This window comes from Beta vulgaris, chromosome 6 (genome assembly GCF_026745355.1).
Source record: "Beta vulgaris subsp. vulgaris cultivar EL10 chromosome 6, EL10.2, whole genome shotgun sequence".
Lineage (NCBI taxonomy): Eukaryota > Viridiplantae > Streptophyta > Magnoliopsida > Caryophyllales > Amaranthaceae > Beta > Beta vulgaris.
This window is the reverse complement of record NC_079207.1, coordinates 65367521-65387309: the sequence shown is the minus strand read 5'-3', so window position 1 is coordinate 65387309 and position 19789 is coordinate 65367521. Positions and strand designations below refer to the sequence as shown.

Genomic DNA, 19789 nt, shown 5'->3' with positions numbered 1-19789 from the left:
AGCTAAGGAGACTGAGAAAAAGAAACCTATTGTCATACCTATTGCACCATACAAGCCACCTATTCCATTCCCTCAAATATTGGCACAGGCAAAACTTGAAAAGAAATATGGGAAGTTCCTTGATATTTTGAAGAAGTTGCACATTAACATCCCTTTCTTGGATGCTATCTCAGAGATGCCTTCTTACGCTAAGTTTTTGAAAGACATGCTTTCCAACAAGAGAAAAATTGAAGAGAAGGTCACTGTTTCACTAACAGCTGAGTGTAGTGCTATTCTGCAGAACAAGATTCCAAAGAAGCTAGGAGATCCAGACAGTTATTCTATTCCTATTAAGCTTGGTGATATTAAGATCAAGAATGCCTTATGTGATCTTGGGGCAAGTGTCAGTCTCATGCCCTTGTCAATCTGCAAGAAGCTCAATATGGGTGAATTGAAACCCACACACATCTCCTTACAACTAGCAGATAGAACAGTCAAGTTCCCCCTTGGCATCCTTGAAGATGCTCCTCTTAGAGTCGGAAAATTTTTCATTCCATATGATTTTGTTGTTATGAAAATGGAAGAAGATGCAAACGTTCCCATTATTCTTGGGAGACCCTTTTTGGCCACTGCTGAAGCCATAATTGATATGAAAAAGGGAAACATCGCCTTTGAAATAGGTGATGAGAAGATGGAGTACACACTCACAAACTCCAAGGATTCTCCATCTATGGGAGAAATGGTTGATATAGTGGATGTTCTCAATGAGGATACCCCGATTATATCTAACACTCCTTCTTCTATGTCGATTGAGAGATCACTTGCAAAAATCCAACATTCAGTTGCTGAGATTAAGGCAAAGCAGTGCATTATTAAGAAGAACTTGTCATCCATATTCACAATCTTGGAAAACCTCAATACTTGGATGCAGTCACCAGGGTTTTCGATCCCTTCGCTCTCCCCTCCTTAGTGAGGATTTGTGAGTACCCTGCCCCTTTCTTTGTGTTTATTCTTTACCTTTGTCACATTGCGGACATTGTGACATGTTAGCTTGGGGGAGGGATTTACCACATCATCTGTACATACTCATCATTTAGGCATTTTTATTTTTTTTTATTTCCTTTTTGCATATAGTTTCATCATTTAGTTACATTCTAGGTTGCATGTAGGATCGATCTCTGCTGATAGTACACACTAAGCCTGTTCTATGCTCGTTTCTATGTGAAGTCTAAGCATGATTGGAATAACTCTGAACTATTTTTGATCTCTCCTTGCTCGTTGTGATTTGAATGGTTTGTGGTAAGACGGTTTGATCCTCCCAAGGGAGACTTGACTATACTTGTTAGCCAAATATACATACCTAGTGAGGTCATTTTGAGCCTAATAAACTAACATCTTTTTAGTCTTTCTTTTCATGTGCGATGCTCTTCCTTGGCTACTATTCTCTAGAACTTGCATTGATACTCCTTGAGACCGCATTGACTTGTTTATGCATTGAATATGATTGAGGAATCTGCTATTTCTGAGCTACATAACCAAATGCCACCCACATTGATTATTTTCCCTTTGTCACCCCTCTGAGCCTAGCCTGTTTCTCTTGATTAACTACATCTTTAGTCCTTTACCTTGTCCTACCTAGGGGATTGTGAAGCTATGTTGATGAAGTTATAGTGTGACATTAAAGATACTCTGTGGCGTCTGTGATGTTTGCTTGTATTGAGTTCAACTCCTCATAGTTACTTACTTTTAAACTCCTATCGATTTCCTCTTGTAGATGATTATTGAAAAAAAAAAAAAAAAACGAAAAAGACAAAAAAAAAAAAAAAGATTGTGATTTATGTCTTTAGTGCGTAATAAAAGGAAATTGGAGTTTGTAATTGAGGAGTTATGAAGTAGCTAATGAGAAAGAGAAAATGAAGTGAAATTAAAATGTGTGTGTGAGGATTGGTAATTGTTGTCAAGGATGTTTGAAGAAAAAAAAAGGAGCTTCACTTTCCGCTTTGATGAGCACCACTTTCCTAGAACTTTCCACACCTATACCTTAAGCCTTCATTACAAGCCATATAAAGTCCTCATGATTCTTTGCATATAACATAGTCCTGAAGCGGTGGAGAGCGAGAAGATGTGCAAGCTTATGGTAGGATATAGTCAATGGAATGGAGCTTTGAGCGACTATTTGACCCTTTTATACACATGAGTGTTGTGTGCACGACTAGAGTGAGGGTTTATCATGTATGGTCAAGGCAAGCTTGGGGGAGCAAAGTGGTAGTATTGGTTGTCAAGTCACAACTATGAGACCTAGGATTTAGATTGAATAGTTTTGTGTTTATTCCCTTCATGGTCTTATTTTCACATTGAAGATTGATTTGAAAACCGTGCTGTGTGTGTGCTTGAAGAGTTTTTTTTTTAATCTTACTTTTCCCTATGTTTCATGTTGGAATGCTTGTGCACAAACATTAATTTAGCTTGAGGGAGTTTGATATGTCTATTTTATATAGAGATTTTACCTCCGTCCCTCATTCATTATTGGTCTTAATTGCGCTCTTCGGAGCCATTTTTACTACTAATGTGCTCCTTGTAGTGTGTTTGTATTTTCAGATTGATCATTGTAGGAATTTGCACGTTTTAGTGCATTTCCTACTCATTTATATCACTACAAGAGATGATGTACTTTCGAGAGCACGGGCATTAAGTTGGAAGAGTTTTGAAGCAAAGCGAATAATAAAAGAAGTAGAAAAATTACTCCAATCCACTCTTTTGATTATATCTCAAGTTATACAAAACCAAATAGAGTGATTTCAATTGTGTTAGATTCTACATTTCAAGAGCTTTCCAACGAGTGGTCATTTGCCTAATTTCGACGAATAACGAAGAAGTTATGGCGTTTTAAAGATTGAGATTTTGTGCAGTCTGACGACCGCCCGGCCGGGCGAAATCCGCCCCGGCTGCCCGGGCGCCCTTACTTAGCCAAATTTCATCGTTTGGAGAAGATTTTGATGAGAAGAAAATATTTTGTTGCGGGCCCGACCTGGCGGAATCTCTCCCGACCGGGCGGGGCGCTATTTTCTCAACTTTACGGTTTATGACCTGACGAGCGCCCGACGAGGCGAATTCCGCCCGGGCCGGTCGGGCGAGACGATCTTTGGGTCGTTTTAAGCGCGTGTTGCGCCACTTTTACGAGACATATAAATACTTATTTTCTTAGAGTTAAAAACTACGCCTTTTATTAGAGAATACATTTTACTACTTTTTAGAGAGCTTTTGCTAATACTCCATTGTTGAACATTGATTACTACGCTTTGATTCCTTCAAGTAAAGACTAAGTTTTCTTAATCTCTTCTTTCCTTCATTATTAGTATGTCTTTTAATTTGTTTATTATTTGTTTTGTTATTTCAATTATGTGTGAGTAGTCTATTAATCTAGGGTTAAGTTAAACCCTAGCAATGATTTAATACATGAATTCCTCCATTAATCCCATGTTTAGTGATCAATTGTTCGTGTTTGATTGGATTGTTCTTATGTTCATTATCATACTAGGGATAGATGATTTTGATTTGACTCCATATATCTTGTTTTCAATGGGAATTGAATCTAGATGGTTTTGTTGATTCAATCAATGGTATGAATATCTCTATGGGAATAAGTAGATAGGATTGCTAGGAATTTAATTGTGATGCTATGCTTAATGTCTCTTTCTTGCATGATTCCACGGGAGTAGGTTTGGTTGCTTGTTTAGAGTAGCCATTGGTACTCGGGAGAGGTCTTTGGTAGTTATAGGGTGCATTACTCCTCTTGAATCGTTGATTATGTTTATTTGGGATGGAAATTATTCATGTATTGGTCATGCTAGTGGTGATGCTTTATTCTAGATGTTTTAATTAATTGATTATACCTTGTGTGTTTCTAGTAATTGTCATAGTTTAGCATTAGTCTTAGTTCAACATCCTTTTCAGCATCGTTTGTCACTTGTTTAGTTAGATTGAGTCAAGATACCTAGTGTTTGATACTGTTTGTCCCTATGGATTCGACCCTGAGTTGCCCTGCTACATAGTTAGGAGGTTAGTTAGGAAATTACTTTTGTTAGGTGCGCGACATGCCTACCAATATGACCAGGCTTGGAGAAGTCAAAAAAATGTCCCAAAAACAGCTAAAATTGAACATTATAAATACACGCTTTTGAATTTTCCCGGGGCCGAGCTCCGAACGCCACGGGATGCCTCCTAGGGCATGGGAGGTTATTGGAAAGAAGTCATGTGGCTTGGAACGAATATGTGGATGCCTTTACGTTCATTTCAAGTTAATTTTAGCTTTTACGAGAAACGAACAAATGAGGGTGTTTAAAGGTTTCTCGAGGCAACACTAATGGTGCCAAGCACCCGCGGAACATGACAAGTCACTTCGGCTTTTCTAGGAATATTTTGGAGAAAAAATGGCCAGCCCCGGAGAAGTGCAAAAATGTCCAGAAACAACCAAAATTGAAGGTTATAATACACTTTTTCGGACTTTCTCGGGGCCCGAGCTCCGAACGCCACGGGATGTCTCCTAGGGATATGGGAGGTCATTGGAAAGGAGGCATGTGGCATGAAACGAATATGTGAATTTCTTTACGTTCATTTTGAGGCAATTTTGGGTTTCACGAGAAATAAACAAATGGGGTGTTTAGAGGTCTTTAGAGGCAATGCAAATTATGCTAAGTACCCGCGCAACGATACAAGTCATGTCGGCACTACTAGGAATGTTTCGGGAGAAATTATGACCAGGTCCAGAGAAGTCAAAAAATGTCCCAAAAACAGCTAAAATTGAAGGTTATAATACACGCTTTCGGACTTTTCCGAGGACCGAGCTCGGAACTCCACAGGGTGACGCCTAGGGGCTTGGAACGAATATGTGGATGCTTTTACGTTCATTTCGAGGCAGCTTTAGGTTTCACGAGAAATGAATAAATGGGTTGTTTGAAGGCTTTTCGAGGAAACACTAATGGTGCCAAACACTCGCGCAACGTTACAAGTCAATTCTGCTTTCCAATGAACATTTCGGAAGAAACTATTGCCAGGCCCTGAAAATCGAAAAATGTCCCAAAAACAACATAAATTGAAGGTTATAATACACGCTTTCATACTTTCTCGAGGTCCGAGTTTCGAACGCCACAGGATGCCTCCTATGGACATGGGAGGTCATTGGAAAGGAGTCATGTGGCTTTGAACGAATATGTGGATATCTTCACGTTCATTTCGAGGCAATTTTGGGTTTCTTGCCAGGCCCCGAAAATCGAAAAATGTCCCAAAAACAACAAAAATTGAAGGTTATAATACACGCTTTTAGACTTTCTCGGGGTTCGAGTTTCGAACGCCACGGGATGCCTCCTATGGACATGGGAGGTCATTGGAAAGGAGTCATGTGGCTTTGAACGAATATGTGGATGTCTTCACGTTCATTTCGAGGCAATTTTGGGTTTCTTGAAAAACGAACAAATGGGGTGTTCATAAGTTTTCCAGACAATGCAAATGAAGGCAAGCACCCATATAACTTTACAAGTCACGTCGGTACTCCTAGGAATGTTTCGGGAACAAAATATGACCAGGTCCATAGAAGTACAAAAATGTAGCAAAAACAGCCGAAATTGAACGTTATAATACACGCTTTCGGACTTTCCTGGGGTCCAAGCTCCGGAAGCTATGGGATGCCTCATTGGGACATCGGAGAGCATTGGAAAGGAGTCATGTGGCTTGGAACAAATAGGTGGATGCCTTTACGTTCATTTCGAGACAAGTTTGGGTTTCACGAGAAATGACAAATGGGGTGTTCAGATGCTTTTCGAGACAATGCAAATTGTGCCAATCACCTACCCAACGTTACAAGTCACGTCGGCACTCCTAGGAATGTTTCGGGAGAAAGTATAACCAGGTCCGAAGTAGGGGTGTTCAATGTCGGATATCGGATCCGATCCGAAAATTTCGGATCGGGGAAATTGCGATCCGAATCCGATCCGAAATTTTCAGATATCCGAACTTTTCAGATCGGATCACCGGGTTTTCGGATCGAATACCGGATTTTCGGATCGGATCATCGGATTTTCGGACCGGATCCGTTGAAATTTTTGAAAAATCCCGATCTGTATCCGAACCGAGAACCCGAATTTTTTTCCGGATACCCGATCCGAAGTATCCGAAATCTTAAAATCGGATCGGATATCCGAAATTTCATATCAGATATCCGAAATTTCGGATCGGATCGGCGGATTTTCGGATCGGATATTTTTGCACACCCCAAGTCCGAATTAGTCAATAAATGTCCCAAAAAACAGCTAAAATTGAAGGTTATTACACACGTTTTTCGACTTTCACAAGGCCCGAGCTCCGAACACCACGGGATGCCTCCTAGGGGCATAGGAGGTCATTGGAAAGGAGTAATGTGGCTTGGATCGAATATGTGGATGCCTTTACGTTTATTTCGAGATTGTTTTAGGCTTCACGAAAAAAGAACAAATGGGGTGTTTAGAGGCGTTTTGAGGCGACACAAATGCTGCCAAGCACCCGTGCAATGTTACAAGTCACGTCGAATTTTCTTGGAACGTTTCGGAAGAAAATATGACCAGGCACGGAGAAGTCCAAAAATGTCCCAAAAATAGCCAAAATTGAAAGTTAATACACGCTTTCGAACTTTCCCGGGTTCTGAGCTCCAAACGCCACGCGCATGGGAGGTCATTGGAAAGGAGTTATGTGGCATGGAACAAATATGTGGATGACTTTACGTTCATTTCGTTGCAATTTTGGGTTTCACGAGAAATGAACAAATGGGGTGTTTAGAGGCTTTTAGAGGCAATGGAAATTATGCTAAGCACCCGAGCAATGTTACAAGTCGCGTCGGCACTCCTAGGAATGTTTCGAGAAAAGATGACCAGGCCTAGAAAGGCTTTTCGAGGCAACACTAATGGTGCCAAGCACCCGCACTCATGATTGAATCACGTTGTGCCCTTCTGATTATTTAATTACTTTATGAGGACCGAGGATTTGATAAGTGGAATATTATACCTATGAAAGGTTGATTGGTTGTTGACTTGGTTCAACAAATAAAGGAAGGTTATGGATTGAAGTTGGAATTAATCTTGGGTTGTTAGGTTGTTGATTGATCACCTTATCTAATCCGAAGATAAAAATGGAAGCTTATGATTATAATGGTTCTTCTAGTTGTGAGTCATAACAAATAATAAATTATGAATCATGTAAAGTGAAACGTGGATATCAATAGCTTTAGACTTGTGCACGTCTGAAGTGTTGGACAAGTATGAGTTGAAGTACATGGTGGTAGCCCATGCCTTTTCTTGGAACCAGATTGATCACTATGTGCTATTTTTATTTTAAAGGTTCCTCGAAATCGTAGGCCATGGGAATATGGAGTCGTGCCCATATTTCGTCTTCTAAAGGGAAGACTGGTTTTGGTTAGACAACTCGTTTCGTTAACTATTTCATCTAAAGTAATTAAATTATTGGTGGTGAAGTTTAGTTTATTAAAAGTTGTCTGCAAGGTTATTATTTACTTTTGCTTATTATTTATTAGTATCATGTTAGGATTGTTTATTTATTTTTTATGTAGTACTCAGCTTTGCTGATTACGTGCTTTGTGTGTATGTTGATAATAAATGTGCCTTATTGATCATGTGATGATCCATTTTGGTGAGCAATCTCTAGGGATCAATAGTGCATCGTCCATCTATAGGTTTGAAGATGATGCATCATGTGTTTAGGATTTGGAGAGCGTGTAGATTGTCTTATCATAGATTGACTTTTTACTTTTTGTAGTTGATTGTTGTTGTTGACTTTGACTTTTGAGTTTGACTTTGACTTTGTTGGTTTGCCTTTTTGGTCGACTAAGTTTTATTTATAAAGTTTATTTATTATGTTTTCCGCTGTAAAATTCTGAATAAGCCGATACGTTATCACACTGGCGATAATACTTTCATAATCCTCTAAGTTTTGTATTTAAGAGGTATTCTGGAAAATAGAGAATTTTCGGGGTGTTACACGTAAAGTCACTTAATCCTTTGGTTTTCGTTCTCTAATTATCTACCAACTTTCAGGTATTTTTCGAGAGAGCCCAGGTAGGTCTCTTGATACCATGTACAATACGAGTATTGAGAATGAATATGAATGGAGCTTGACGATATGTATAGTTAACGTACATGACCTTTATTAACTGTTTTGTTGGATTATAAGTACTATAAGTGGAATTTCATGAATCATATTTATAAGCACTTAAACAGGATCACATGCATATACATTCAAGGATCACATAATAGTTTAGAATTAACTTTTGAAGTGTGATTTCCACAAAGCTTGTCGAGATCCGGAGATAGAATCACAATTGAGATTCCTCTACGAGGTCCACCAATCCAGATCAACGCTCCACCAATGCTAGTTGGAAGGAAGATGGACTCTTCTATTTCTTGGAGCAGCATTACGTAGCTTTTTAAGAGAGAGAAAAGAGGAGAGAGAAAAAAATGAGAGAATGCTGACTACTTTATTTTCTAATTCCTCCCCCCCCCCTAATTATAGGAACAAATTAGGTTAAGAATTGATGTGTTCATTATTCATCGCTTATTTAATCTAATCCCCTTAGTTTTGATAGTCGATTTGGGCTCTTTTGAGCTCTTTTCTTGTGGATTTGATGTGTTTGGAGTTCTTGTCGTGTTTTACAGGTTTTGATGCAAATTAGGCACTTCTTGCTTTTATCTAAGTCGCGACACGAAAGTTCCACAATCACACAAGGTCCAAGGAGTGGCTGGAAGATTGCACAAGTGCTTCGGTCGGATTTCACGAAGAAAAGGCAAGAAAACACATTCACCCGGTCGACCGGGCGGTGTGGCCCGACCGGGCGAACTCCCACACTTAGCTGCTAAACGAAACAACGGAAGGAATGCTTACGCGCCCGACCGGGCGAACTAAAATACTTGGTATTTTTCACCTTTCATTTCGCCCGGCCAACCGGGCGACCAGACGAAGAAAATCACTTACGCGCTCGACCGGGCGGAATTTTTTTTTCGTCGTAAGTTGCTGATCACCGTCGCCCGACCGGGCGGTAGCTCGAGACGCGTTTTTTCGGGTTTTTTAGCCGGTTTTGTAAGAAGTATAAATAGGTTTTTTATATTTTCGGGGAGAACCATCTCATTTTCTACGTTTTTAGGGCCAAACACTTAGTTTATTCTCTCTAGTTTTGTTGAACTTTTACATTGGAAGATTATATAGATCGTCGATTTCCTTTTCATTGTTCTTCAATCATTCGGTATTTCTTCTCTACTTAGTTTAATTTTATGAATTCTTTTACTTTGATCATGTTTATTTTGTTTATTAGTATCGTGAGTGAGTAGTCTATTTCTAGGGTTTAGAGAGGGAAGCCATGTTTATACCTTTTTTTATTGTGGTTTGATGTTCTTCGATAATTGGATTGAACTAGAATAATTCCTGTTGATTTGTTATACTTATTTAATTCATGTAATTGCGCATTATCATGAATTATGTTTAGCTAATAAGTATTAGAATCGAAAGATCATATTCATTAGAGGCTTATTACAATAGGTAGATTTGATTATGTTGAGCGACCGTACTGGCATATGTTAATCTAGGAGTTGTTAATGCCTGACCAAGGATTAACGAAATACTTCATTTATTCGAACCTCAATCCAAGTGTTGTTGAACTATATTATATTGATTAAACTGGTATAAGCATGGTGGACCAATCGATTTCCCTAGGTTTTTAATTATTTGATAAATTCCCATTTTTCTGCGTTCTAGTTTACTCTAGCTTAGTTATTAATTCCTCAATTATTTTTCCTCTCTGGAAGTAGTTAGATAATTGAACATAAATCTGTAGAACTCCTCTCCCTGTGGATCGACCCGTATTTGCCAGTTTCTGCCAAACAGACACCGTGCACTTGCGGTATATTTTAAAACACATCAAGTTTTTGGCGCCATTGCCGGGGAGACGGCTAGTTTCTATAGCTTTCTGATTAATTATTTGACTAAATCTGCTGTCTCATTGGAACTTCAAGTTCCAATTGAGGCCATCTCACTGCACATTTTTCTTTGTTTCTTTTATTCCCAGGTCTAAAAGAACAGATTCTCCAGTTCAGAATGATGCTGTGGATGACAATGAAGGTGAGGATAGCTCCAGAACTGAAGTTGAGCGTGGGAAAGTGGATGACGCAGAGAAACGCAAGGAGAAGGTTACTGATTCTCCTCCTCCACCACTACCTTTCCCCCATAGGATGCAAAAATCAAAGGTCGATCAACAACTTGGTAAATTCATGTCTATGGTCAAAAATCTTGAGGTAACAGTTCCTTTCACTGATTTAATTTCTCAAGTATCTGTGTATGCCAAGTTTCTGAAAGATATGATCACTAAAAAGAAGGATTTTGGTGGGATAGATAGGGTTGCTTTAACTGAAGAATGCAGTGTTGTTCTGCAAAATAAAATTCCACCAAAATTAAAAGATCCTGGTAGTTTTTCCATCCCCTGTCATGTGGGTGCTTTGTTTATAGATAAGGCTTTGTGTGATCTAGGTGCTAGTGTATCTGTTATGCCTTTATCTGTCTGTAATAAACTGAACTTGGGTGCTTTAAAGTGCACACAGATTACTTTACAGATGGCTGATCGATCTGTGAAGTATCCTTTGGGTATTTTAGAGGATGTCCCTGTTAGAGTTGGAAAATTTTATATTCCTGTGGACTTTGTAGTACTTGATATGGAAGAAGACAGTCAAATTCCCATTATTTTGGGTAGACCTTTTTTATTTACTGCTGGTGCTGTTATTGATGTAAAATCTGGCTCTCTGATTTTGAGTGTTGGTGATGAACTGATGATACTATTACTTTTAAGTTAACTAATGTTATTAAGTCTCCTATGCTTGAGCACACATGTTGCGGGATTGACATACTTGATGAGATCTCTGGAGTTAGTTTTCACAATTTCTGTCAGATGAATTATTGGAGACAAGTCTTGATCTCACTGATGATCTTGACATTGATACGGTAGCATCAGATTGTAAGGTAATGGAGACTATTTGCTCTACTTCCGAACCACAGGTAAAGAAGTTAGAACTTAAACCTTTACCTTCTCACCTCAAATATGCATTTCTTGATGATGCTGAGGAATGTCCTGTGATTGTCAGTACTAAACTCACAGATAGCCAGCTTTCACAACTTCTTACAGTGCTTCGCATGCACAAGAAGGCTATTGGGTATAGTATTGATGATCTAAAGGGCATTAGTCCTGATTTCTGCATGCATAGAATTAATTTGGAAGAAAATCACCGCCCTTGCATACAACCTCAAAGACGTTTGAATCCTAATATGCAAGAGGTGGTGAAAAAGGAAATTATGAAACTACTTGACGCGGGCATCATCTACCCCATCTCAGATTCTAAGTGGGTGAGCCCGGTTCAAGTTGTTCCTAAAAAGGGGGGACTACTGTTGTTAAGAATGATAAGGATGAACTAATTCCTACTCGTACTGTTACAGGTTGGCGGATGTGTATTGATTATCGCAGATTAAACACTGCCACTCTGAAAGATCACTTCCCTCTCCCTTTTATTGATCAGATGTTAGAAAGATTAGCAAAACATAACTTTTTCTGTTATTTGGATGGATATTCAGGTTTCTTTCAGATTCCCATTCACCCAGCTGATCGGGAGAAGATGACGTTCACTTGCCCCTATGGCACTTTTGCATATCGCAGAATGCCATTTGGTTTGTGCAACGCCCCTGCCACATTTCAGAGATGTATGATGGCCATTTTTTCTGATTTCATCGAAAATATCATGGAGGTATTTATGGATGATTTTAGTGCTTATGGTTTTGACTTTGATGTGTGTTTGCATAATCTCTCTAAAATTCTGAAACGTTGTTTTTGAGGTTAATCTGGTTCTTAATTGGGAAAAGTGCCACTTTATGGTGAATGACGGAGTGGTACTTGGACACTTCATATCTGAGCGTGGCATCCAGGTGGATAGAGCAAAATTGAGGTGATTGAAAACTTCCTCCTCCTGTGAATGTCAAGGGAGTGAGGAGTTTTCTGGGTCACGCGGGTTTCTATCGCAGATTTATAAAAGACTTTTCAAAAATTGCGAAACCCCTTACTCAATTGTTGCTCAAGGATGCCACTTTTGATTTTACTGATGCGTGTGTGGAGTCTTTTGACAGGATTAAGGAAGCATTGATCACTGCCCCTATCATACAACCTCCAGATTGGAGTCTTCCTTTCGAGATCATGTGTGATGCTAGCGATTATGCGGTTGGTGCTGTGCTTGGTCAACGGAAAAACAAAGTCCTCCATGCCATCTACTATGCCAGCAAGACCTTAGATGAAGCCCAGGTCAACTATGCTACTACAGAGAAAGAATTGTTGGCCATTGTGTATGCTCTTGACAAGTTTCGGACCTACCTCATAGGTTCGAAAGTGATTGTTCATACTGACCATGCTGCGCTGAAATATCTCTTGGCCAAGAAAGAGGCCAAATCACGACTAATACGATGGATAATGTTACTACAAGAGTTTGATTTGGAACTCCGTGACAAGAAAGGTGTTGAGAATGTAGTTGCAGATCATCTCTCCCGGTTGAGGTTTGAGTCAAGTGCTGACGGTCCCATAGATGATGCTTTTCCAGATGACCATCTTTTCGTTGTGTCTACTCAATCTCCATGGTATGCTGATTTTGCTAATTATTGTGTTAGTGGTTCTCATCCTCCTGATTTGACATACCAACAGCGCAAGAAGTTCTATCATGATGCCAAGCATTATTTCTGGGATGACCCACTCTTATACAAGAAGTGTTCAGATGGCTTGTTCCGACGATGTATAGCTGATTGGGAGATAGTTGCCATTCTCCAACATTGTCATAGTATGCCTTGTAGTGGACATCTGGGCTCACAAGCCACCGCTTATAGAGTTCTCCAGAGTGGTTTTTATTCACTAGTAGAAAAACGACAATTTGCGTCCCCTGATGTGCGTCGCACTTAAACGGAAATGACGCAAAAACCTATTTGCGTCGCACATGAAGAAGAGTGCGACGCACATCTAAGCTATCTGCGTCGCATCGTATTTGTGTGCGTTGCAAAAGACCAAATTGCGTCGGACCACATGGCCCATCCGACGCAGATTTTGGCCCATCCAAATATTTAACCTAAAAAGTAACCGCGCCTCTTCATTTTCCCCTCTCTCCCTCGCGCCTCTCTCCTCACAGTCTCTCAAACCCTAAAATTCCCCTCTCTCTCTCGCGCCTCTCTCCTCACAGTCTCTCAAACCCTAAAACTCTATCTCTCTCCTCAAACTCTCTCTCTCTCCTCAAACTCTCTCTCTCTCCGGCCACTTCTTTACAGTCGACGAACTCAATCAGATCTACGAATGCGTTCATCGTTCGTTTCAGATAACTCGTTTACATCTCGTTCACCATCTCTCTCTCCGACGGTTCGTTCACCATCTCATGCACCGACGGTTTGTTCTTTCTTTTTCGTTTCATTTCGTCACCAGTTTTCGAGAATCGGCGCGCACAACCTCTCTCTCTCCGACGCAGGAACGCAACCTCTCCGGCGAAGTTTTTGATGTGAAGTTCAACGAAAAACGCCCCGACATCTTTGTTAATCTCTAGATCTGCTCCATCTTCGTTCAAAGAAACGCTGAAATCCATGGCGAAGCAAAATACGAATGGTTAGGGTTCTGATTTCAATTCTTTCTCGATTTTTGTAAAAATAATAAGTCTCTACTAATTTCGTTTCGTCATAATCATAGTCGATGAATTACATCAGTTTAGTGCTCATCTTGAATTAGGATTTAGATTTTTTTTATCTTTTCTCATTTCAGAGATTTCGGTATTTTGCTCGAGTATGAGACACGAGCAGCAATTGATAGCCCAAACAGGAAGAAGATATCAGATTATTTGTTGATTTCACAAATAATCTGCTCGAGTATTGTTGTAATTGTGCTCGAGTATCTCTAGATCTGCTCCATCTTCTGTATTGTTGTAATTTTCTTTTTTAATTTTCAGTAATTTTCTCATCTTAAGTTTCTGTAAATCATGTATTGTTTTTAGTTTTTTTTTTTTTCTGTAAACGGATGATTTGGATTTTAGTTTGGACACAACACAGATGAATTTTTGCAATACTATTAAGATTTTCATTCTGTTTTAGATCTGATGTTTGAAGGATGCAAAAATATTTTTTTTTTAATAAAAAAGACCTGATTTGCGTCGCACCTAATCACGGATGCGACGCAAATTCATTTTTTTTAAGCAAAAAATACCTGATTTGCGTCACTCCAAGTGATTCATGCGACGCAAATCACTTAAAAATGGCTGCTGGGTTAGAAATGGGGGGCTGGCAAGATCCACTTGCGTCGTACCGTATACAGGTGCGACGCAAATAGCCCACCCATTTGCGTCGTTTCTTGTCCGACGCAGATAGTTTCCTAGTCATTTGCGTCGAGGGCTTTGGCGTCGCACCTGCGTCCGACGCAAATGGGCGCCTCACATCCGACGCAAATCGCCTTTTCTGTACTAGTGATTGGCCTACCATTTTTAAAGATGCTCGTGTTTTTTGTCTCTCTTGTGATGAATGCCAACGAACGGGTAATATTTCAAAGAGGCAGGAGATGCCCCAGATGGGTATTTTGGAGATTGAACCCTTTGATGTATGGGGCATTGATTTCATGGGACCTTTCCCTTCTTCTTGTGGGAACAGGTATATCTTGGTGGTTGTGGACTATGTGACTAAGTGGGTTGAAGCTGTGGCTTCCATTACCAATGATTCTAAGGTAGTCATGAAGCTCTTCAAGAAGGTCATTTTCCCTCGATTCGGAGTCCCGAGAGTCTTGATCAGTGATGGGGGATCTCACTTTCACCAGCGAACCTTCAAAGCTTTACTGAAGAGATATGGAGTCACTCACAAAGTTGGTTTAGCCTATCACCCTCAGATTAGTGGTCAAGTTGAAGTCTCCAATCGTCAGATCAAGCGCATTTTGGAGAAGGTAGTCAACAGGTCAAGGAAGGATTGGTCAGAAAAATTGGATGATACTCCGTGGGCTCTGCGAACTGCTTTTAAGACACCTCTAGGAACCACCCCATATCGATTAGTCTATGGCAAAACTTGTCATTTACCAGTTGAAATGGAGTATCTCTCAGCTTGGGCAGTTAAAGAAATTAATCTGGATTTGGAGGCTGCAGGGGAGGCAAGACTTCTTCAACTGAATGAGTTAGATGAGCTTCGACTGGAAGCATATGAAAACCACAAACTCTACACGGAGCAAACCAAACGAATTCATGACAAGATGATTGTAAAGCGGGAGTTTCATGTTGGTGACAAAGTCCTATTATACAACTCTAGACTGAGGCTTTTTCCTGGAAAGCTTAAGTCAAAATGGTCTGGACCTTTTGTCGTCACTGACGTGATGAAAACACATGGAGCTATTGAAGTGGCCAATGCAGCTGGAACGACGTTTAAAGTGAATGGGCAGCGTCTGAAACTGTACCATGAGGGCGCCTTCAACGGCCAAGTAGAAGTTATGTACCTAGACACTCCCTGATCTTGAGAAGAGGTACTAAGGTCGTGCGGGACCATCTAAACCAGCGCTTTGCGGGAGGCAACCCGTCTTTTCTTTTCTTCTTTGTTAGTTTCGATTTTTGTTTTCTTTTGATTTTTTAGTTTACTTTCTTAGTGTGGTGAGGGAGAGTGTACTAATATTTGGACGAGTCTAGTGTGAGCAGGAGGCAAATTTTACGACTTGGGAAAATTTTGACGGAAAATAGCGCAAAATTGAAACCGCCCGGTCAACTAGGCGAGCTCGCCCGACCGGGGGCGCAACCACTTTTCAGCAGAATGAAAGAAAAACGAGAGAAAAAGTTGTAAGAATTTTTCGCCCGGTCGACCGGGCGAAATTTCCTTCGTTCGCGATCGCCCAGCTTCGAGAAAATAGCACAAATCTGAGGAAAAAGATTTCAACCGGTCGACCGGGCGGGTCGGCCCGACCGGGCGGATACCCCGACAGCCCCTTTTGTGCCCTCGATTTCTACCTCCTTTTCATTCTTTCTTTTTCCTTCTCTCAAAACTTCATCTTCTCCAAACCCTTGTTTTCTCTCTCCTCACTACTTCCATCTCCATACCTTCTCCTACCTCTCTTCTCTCACCAATCTCATCTCCTCCTTCAAATTTTCTTCTCTTTCTTCATATTTCTCACAAAAAAAATCAGAAAATTTCCATATTTTTTTCCCCACACTTAATTTCACTTTCTCATCAAATTCAAGCATGTCAAGGCCAAGCAAACGGAGGCAAAGTTCACGAGGGTAATCAAGCACTCGCATTCCACCGGATTCAACCTTCCCTGAGGTAATCTTCAAATCTCTAGAGCAAAAAGAAAAATTTCAGAAATTGAAACATCGCAATATTGTTCCTACTAGATTTGTTGATTCGCAATCTCTGCATACATTGGGAATATTTGTTGATACAAAGACTTTATTTGAGAAATTGGGTTTGGGTACTATGTTTGGCATGTTTTTCTGGACCTTTAGGCACCTAACCCTCGAATTTCTGAGTTCCCTAGAAGTAGGGAACAAAAATCAGATGCTTCATTTTTGCCTCATGAATGAGGATCGGGAATTATCACTGGGCCAATTAGCTGCTATTTTTGGCCTATCCCTTACTGGGGAACATCGTCACCCTTCAGAACTTCGCATAAACACACTGTGGGCAGCCTTTAAGGGTGAAGATGAAGTCAACACCCAACACAGGTCTGCCGATCATTTGCACCTTCCCAGTCTTCGCTACTTGCAGCGATTTCTGGGATGCACACTTTTTGGGCGAGCTGAGCCCCACTCCTGTCAAAAACAGGAGATTTTTCTGATAGGGAGCTATTTGTTTCCCGAGCATGACTATGCTTTGTGCCTGCCCTATTTGTTTGTCTCCCAACTCAAACGTACCGCCACTAGTTTGCCTGCCCAATTTGAGGATAGTAGTGTCAGGGGACAACCTATTGTTTTAGGTGGACTTATCACTGCTATAGCTGTTCATTTTGGTTTTGTACCTGACATAAACAATGCAGTAGCTGGCCCTGCCGAGATTGGCATCGATTACATGATCAATGCCAAGTGGATCACTGCCTAATCGGCCAATAAGTTTAGGTGGTACATTGCCAAGAAGGAGTCCATCCTTCTTCCTGACCGCGCCCAGACCCGCCTTGAGCCTGGTGTAGGTTCCTACCTACTTCCTTTGCGGGGTCAGGAGCCCATTGCTCGACGACCCTTGAGGACCTACCATAGGCAGTCGGCGGGGGAAGCCTCTTCCTCCGCTCCTGTAGACCCTATGATGGCCGCCCTTACTCGCATTGAGCAGGGACAGCAGTCCCTTACCTCACAGATGGGCCGTCTTGAGTTGGGTCAGGCCACCATTCAGACCCACCTGACCTCCTTGGACACACGGTTGACCACCGTGGAGTCCGACATGCGCCATGCCCTCTACCCCATCTACCATGACTACTACCACCAGGGGCTTATCGCCCATGATCATACCCATCCGTCTTGGTATACGCCACACGTACCTGACCCCACTGACCATATGGGGGAGGATACCTTTGACACTGCTGTTTTTGGTGCTGCAGGTACTTCTGGAGGCGGTTTTGCTGCTGATATGTCTGACGATGAGACATGAGTCCTCTCTTCTTCCCTCTTGCTGCAATGAGGTCATTGCCGAGTTCAGCTTGGGGGGAGATTTGCTGTAAGTACACCCTCTCTCTTTATTGCTTTTTAGTGTAGTCAGTTTAGTTAGTCTGTTTGTCATAGTTTAGTTCCATTGTTCTTCCTAAAAAAAAAAAAAATCATATATTGTTGAAAAAAAATACCAAAAATACGATTTGACTGGATTGGTGTGATTGCTTCCCTGTGCCCCATGATATTCTTTGAAAATGTTTTTGGGCTCTTTATCTGGATAGTTGGGGACTTGTGATTGTGATGTTGGAATGTGAACTCTAAAGGCCATGACCCTCAATGAGTTTTAATAATAAAGCGCTTATCTTGGCTACATACTTGAATTGGTTAGACTGTGAGGATTCATTCTTGCCAATGGATTAATTCCTATATCCATTCTGTTGTCTTGTGTGTTAGTTCCTCACTAGCTGACTGATCTTGACTTTGACAACGTACGCATTGATATCTGATGACTTGTGGCCAATTGTTGTGATAGAGGCGTTCTTATAGCTTTTGTCTGCTTTTCGAGCCTTAAAGTGATTTTCATGATATACTTTTATCCTCCTTAGCCCCGCTGAGCCTAATGACTATTTCATGTTACTTAACCTCATTACATGCCCATGGCCATCGTTTTGATATTAATCACAAGCCTAGCTTGGGGGAGCATATGTTTGAGTTAGTATCTGAGATAGTTTTCATGAGTTACTTTGGATGGAGATGATTGTATTAAGGTACAAAAGTTGAGAAAAAGAAAAGAATGAGCAAAATGAAATTTATGTGATTATGAGATTGGAAAAATGCAAAAGGAAAGAAAAAGAAAGATTGAAAAAGAAGAACGAACAAAAAGTCAAAAATTCTTTCTTTTACAAGTGCTTGCAAAGAAAAAAAAATTTCATCACACTGCTTCAAGGATGAGTTTATTGAAAATTTTGTGATTTATAGAATTGGGACACTGTTATTGACTATATTCAGGTTGATACTTCTAGTAACTTATGCTCCCCTATTTTTGGTTTTAACACCACATTTCCCATACATAATCCATACCCATACCTAAGCCCCATTACAACCCTAAAAAAGTCCTCTTGAGCTTGCGCTTACATTGTCTATCGGATTGATGTGGTCAGTTTGTCAAGGTTAGAGAGTACGTTCGCTACTTGAGTCGACATGATTAGGATGAGTGACATTATCACCTTTTTAAACACATGAGAGTGTGAGTGGGAAGGGTCATTATGGTTGGGATGGTGAGTGATCGGGCACATCTTTTGCCTGCCACAAAAATGTCGAGAGGAGTGTGATAGGTTGTCGTACACCCGTCAAAGATAATTCCTGCAAAACCTTCTAACAATGTAGTAGGGTAAGTAGGGTCGAATCCACAGAGAGATGGTCGTTTTAATCTAGCTTCTAATATATGGAGAAACTAAACAAGATCAGAAATAATTGAATTAAAGTTTTAAACTAATCAAACTACGAAAATCAAACTAAAAAGATCTAGGGCAATGGTTCACCATGTTTATACTTATAAACTATCAAAATATCATCACAGTCCAATTAATCATATATCTAGAGCACAGGTCAATCCTTGGTCAGGCATTAACGCTCTCAAATCAACATATGCTAGTACGGTCGCTCAACATAATCAGATTTGCTAATTGTAGGTAAGCCTCTAAAGAGTACTATCTCTCGATCTATGACTCGATATTAGCAATATTTAATCAGACAATTGATCAGATTGCAAGATTAACAATAAAACACTAATCAATTAGAGAAATCAATAACTAATCAAACCATGAATAAATATCAATCAAATCATAGCATATAAACATGGATTCCCAAACCCTAGAATATAAAAACTACTCTATCATGAAATAAATAATGAAATCTAAAACTATAAAAGAAAACATAATCAAAGAAATAATGAAAGAAACTAAAAGAAATCATGAATAATGAATGAGATGAAAACTAGGGTTTACAACTAAAAACTAGAGAGAAAGAGAGAGAAAACTAAAACCTAAAGAGAAAAAATAACGTGTGAGAGAGAGAGGAGAGAGAAAAAGAATGAAAACATATCTAAATAATATCCTTTAACCTAA

General features: G+C 40.2%; 1 protein-coding gene across 1 annotated transcript; it reads left to right on the top strand.

Moving 5' to 3' along the window:
- The first annotated feature begins 175 nt into the window (after window positions 1-175).
- Window positions 176-15547, top strand: LOC130591893 (uncharacterized). Its single transcript, XM_057395852.1, has 8 exons — window positions 176-918; window positions 10079-10428; window positions 10516-10821; window positions 10952-11403; window positions 11640-11798; window positions 11914-11996; window positions 12175-12932; window positions 14550-15547. The coding sequence occupies exons 1-8, from the start codon at window positions 176-178 to the stop codon at window positions 15545-15547; spliced, it is 3849 nt and encodes a 1282-aa protein (XP_057251835.1).
- The last annotated feature ends 4242 nt before the right edge of the window (window positions 15548-19789 follow it).

Bases quoted from the DNA above. Each gene is read 5' to 3' on its own strand.
- LOC130591893 (XM_057395852.1), top strand. From the start codon at position 176: ATGCCTTCTTACGCTAAGTTTTTGAAAGACATGCTTTCCAACAAGAGA. The intron at 11,799-11,913 runs GTATTTATGGAT...AATTGGGAAAAG, and splicing joins TCATCGAAAATATCATGGAG to TGCCACTTTATGGTGAATGA. The intron at 12,933-14,549 runs GTTTTTATTCAC...CCATTTTTAAAG, and splicing joins TTATAGAGTTCTCCAGAGTG to ATGCTCGTGTTTTTTGTCTC.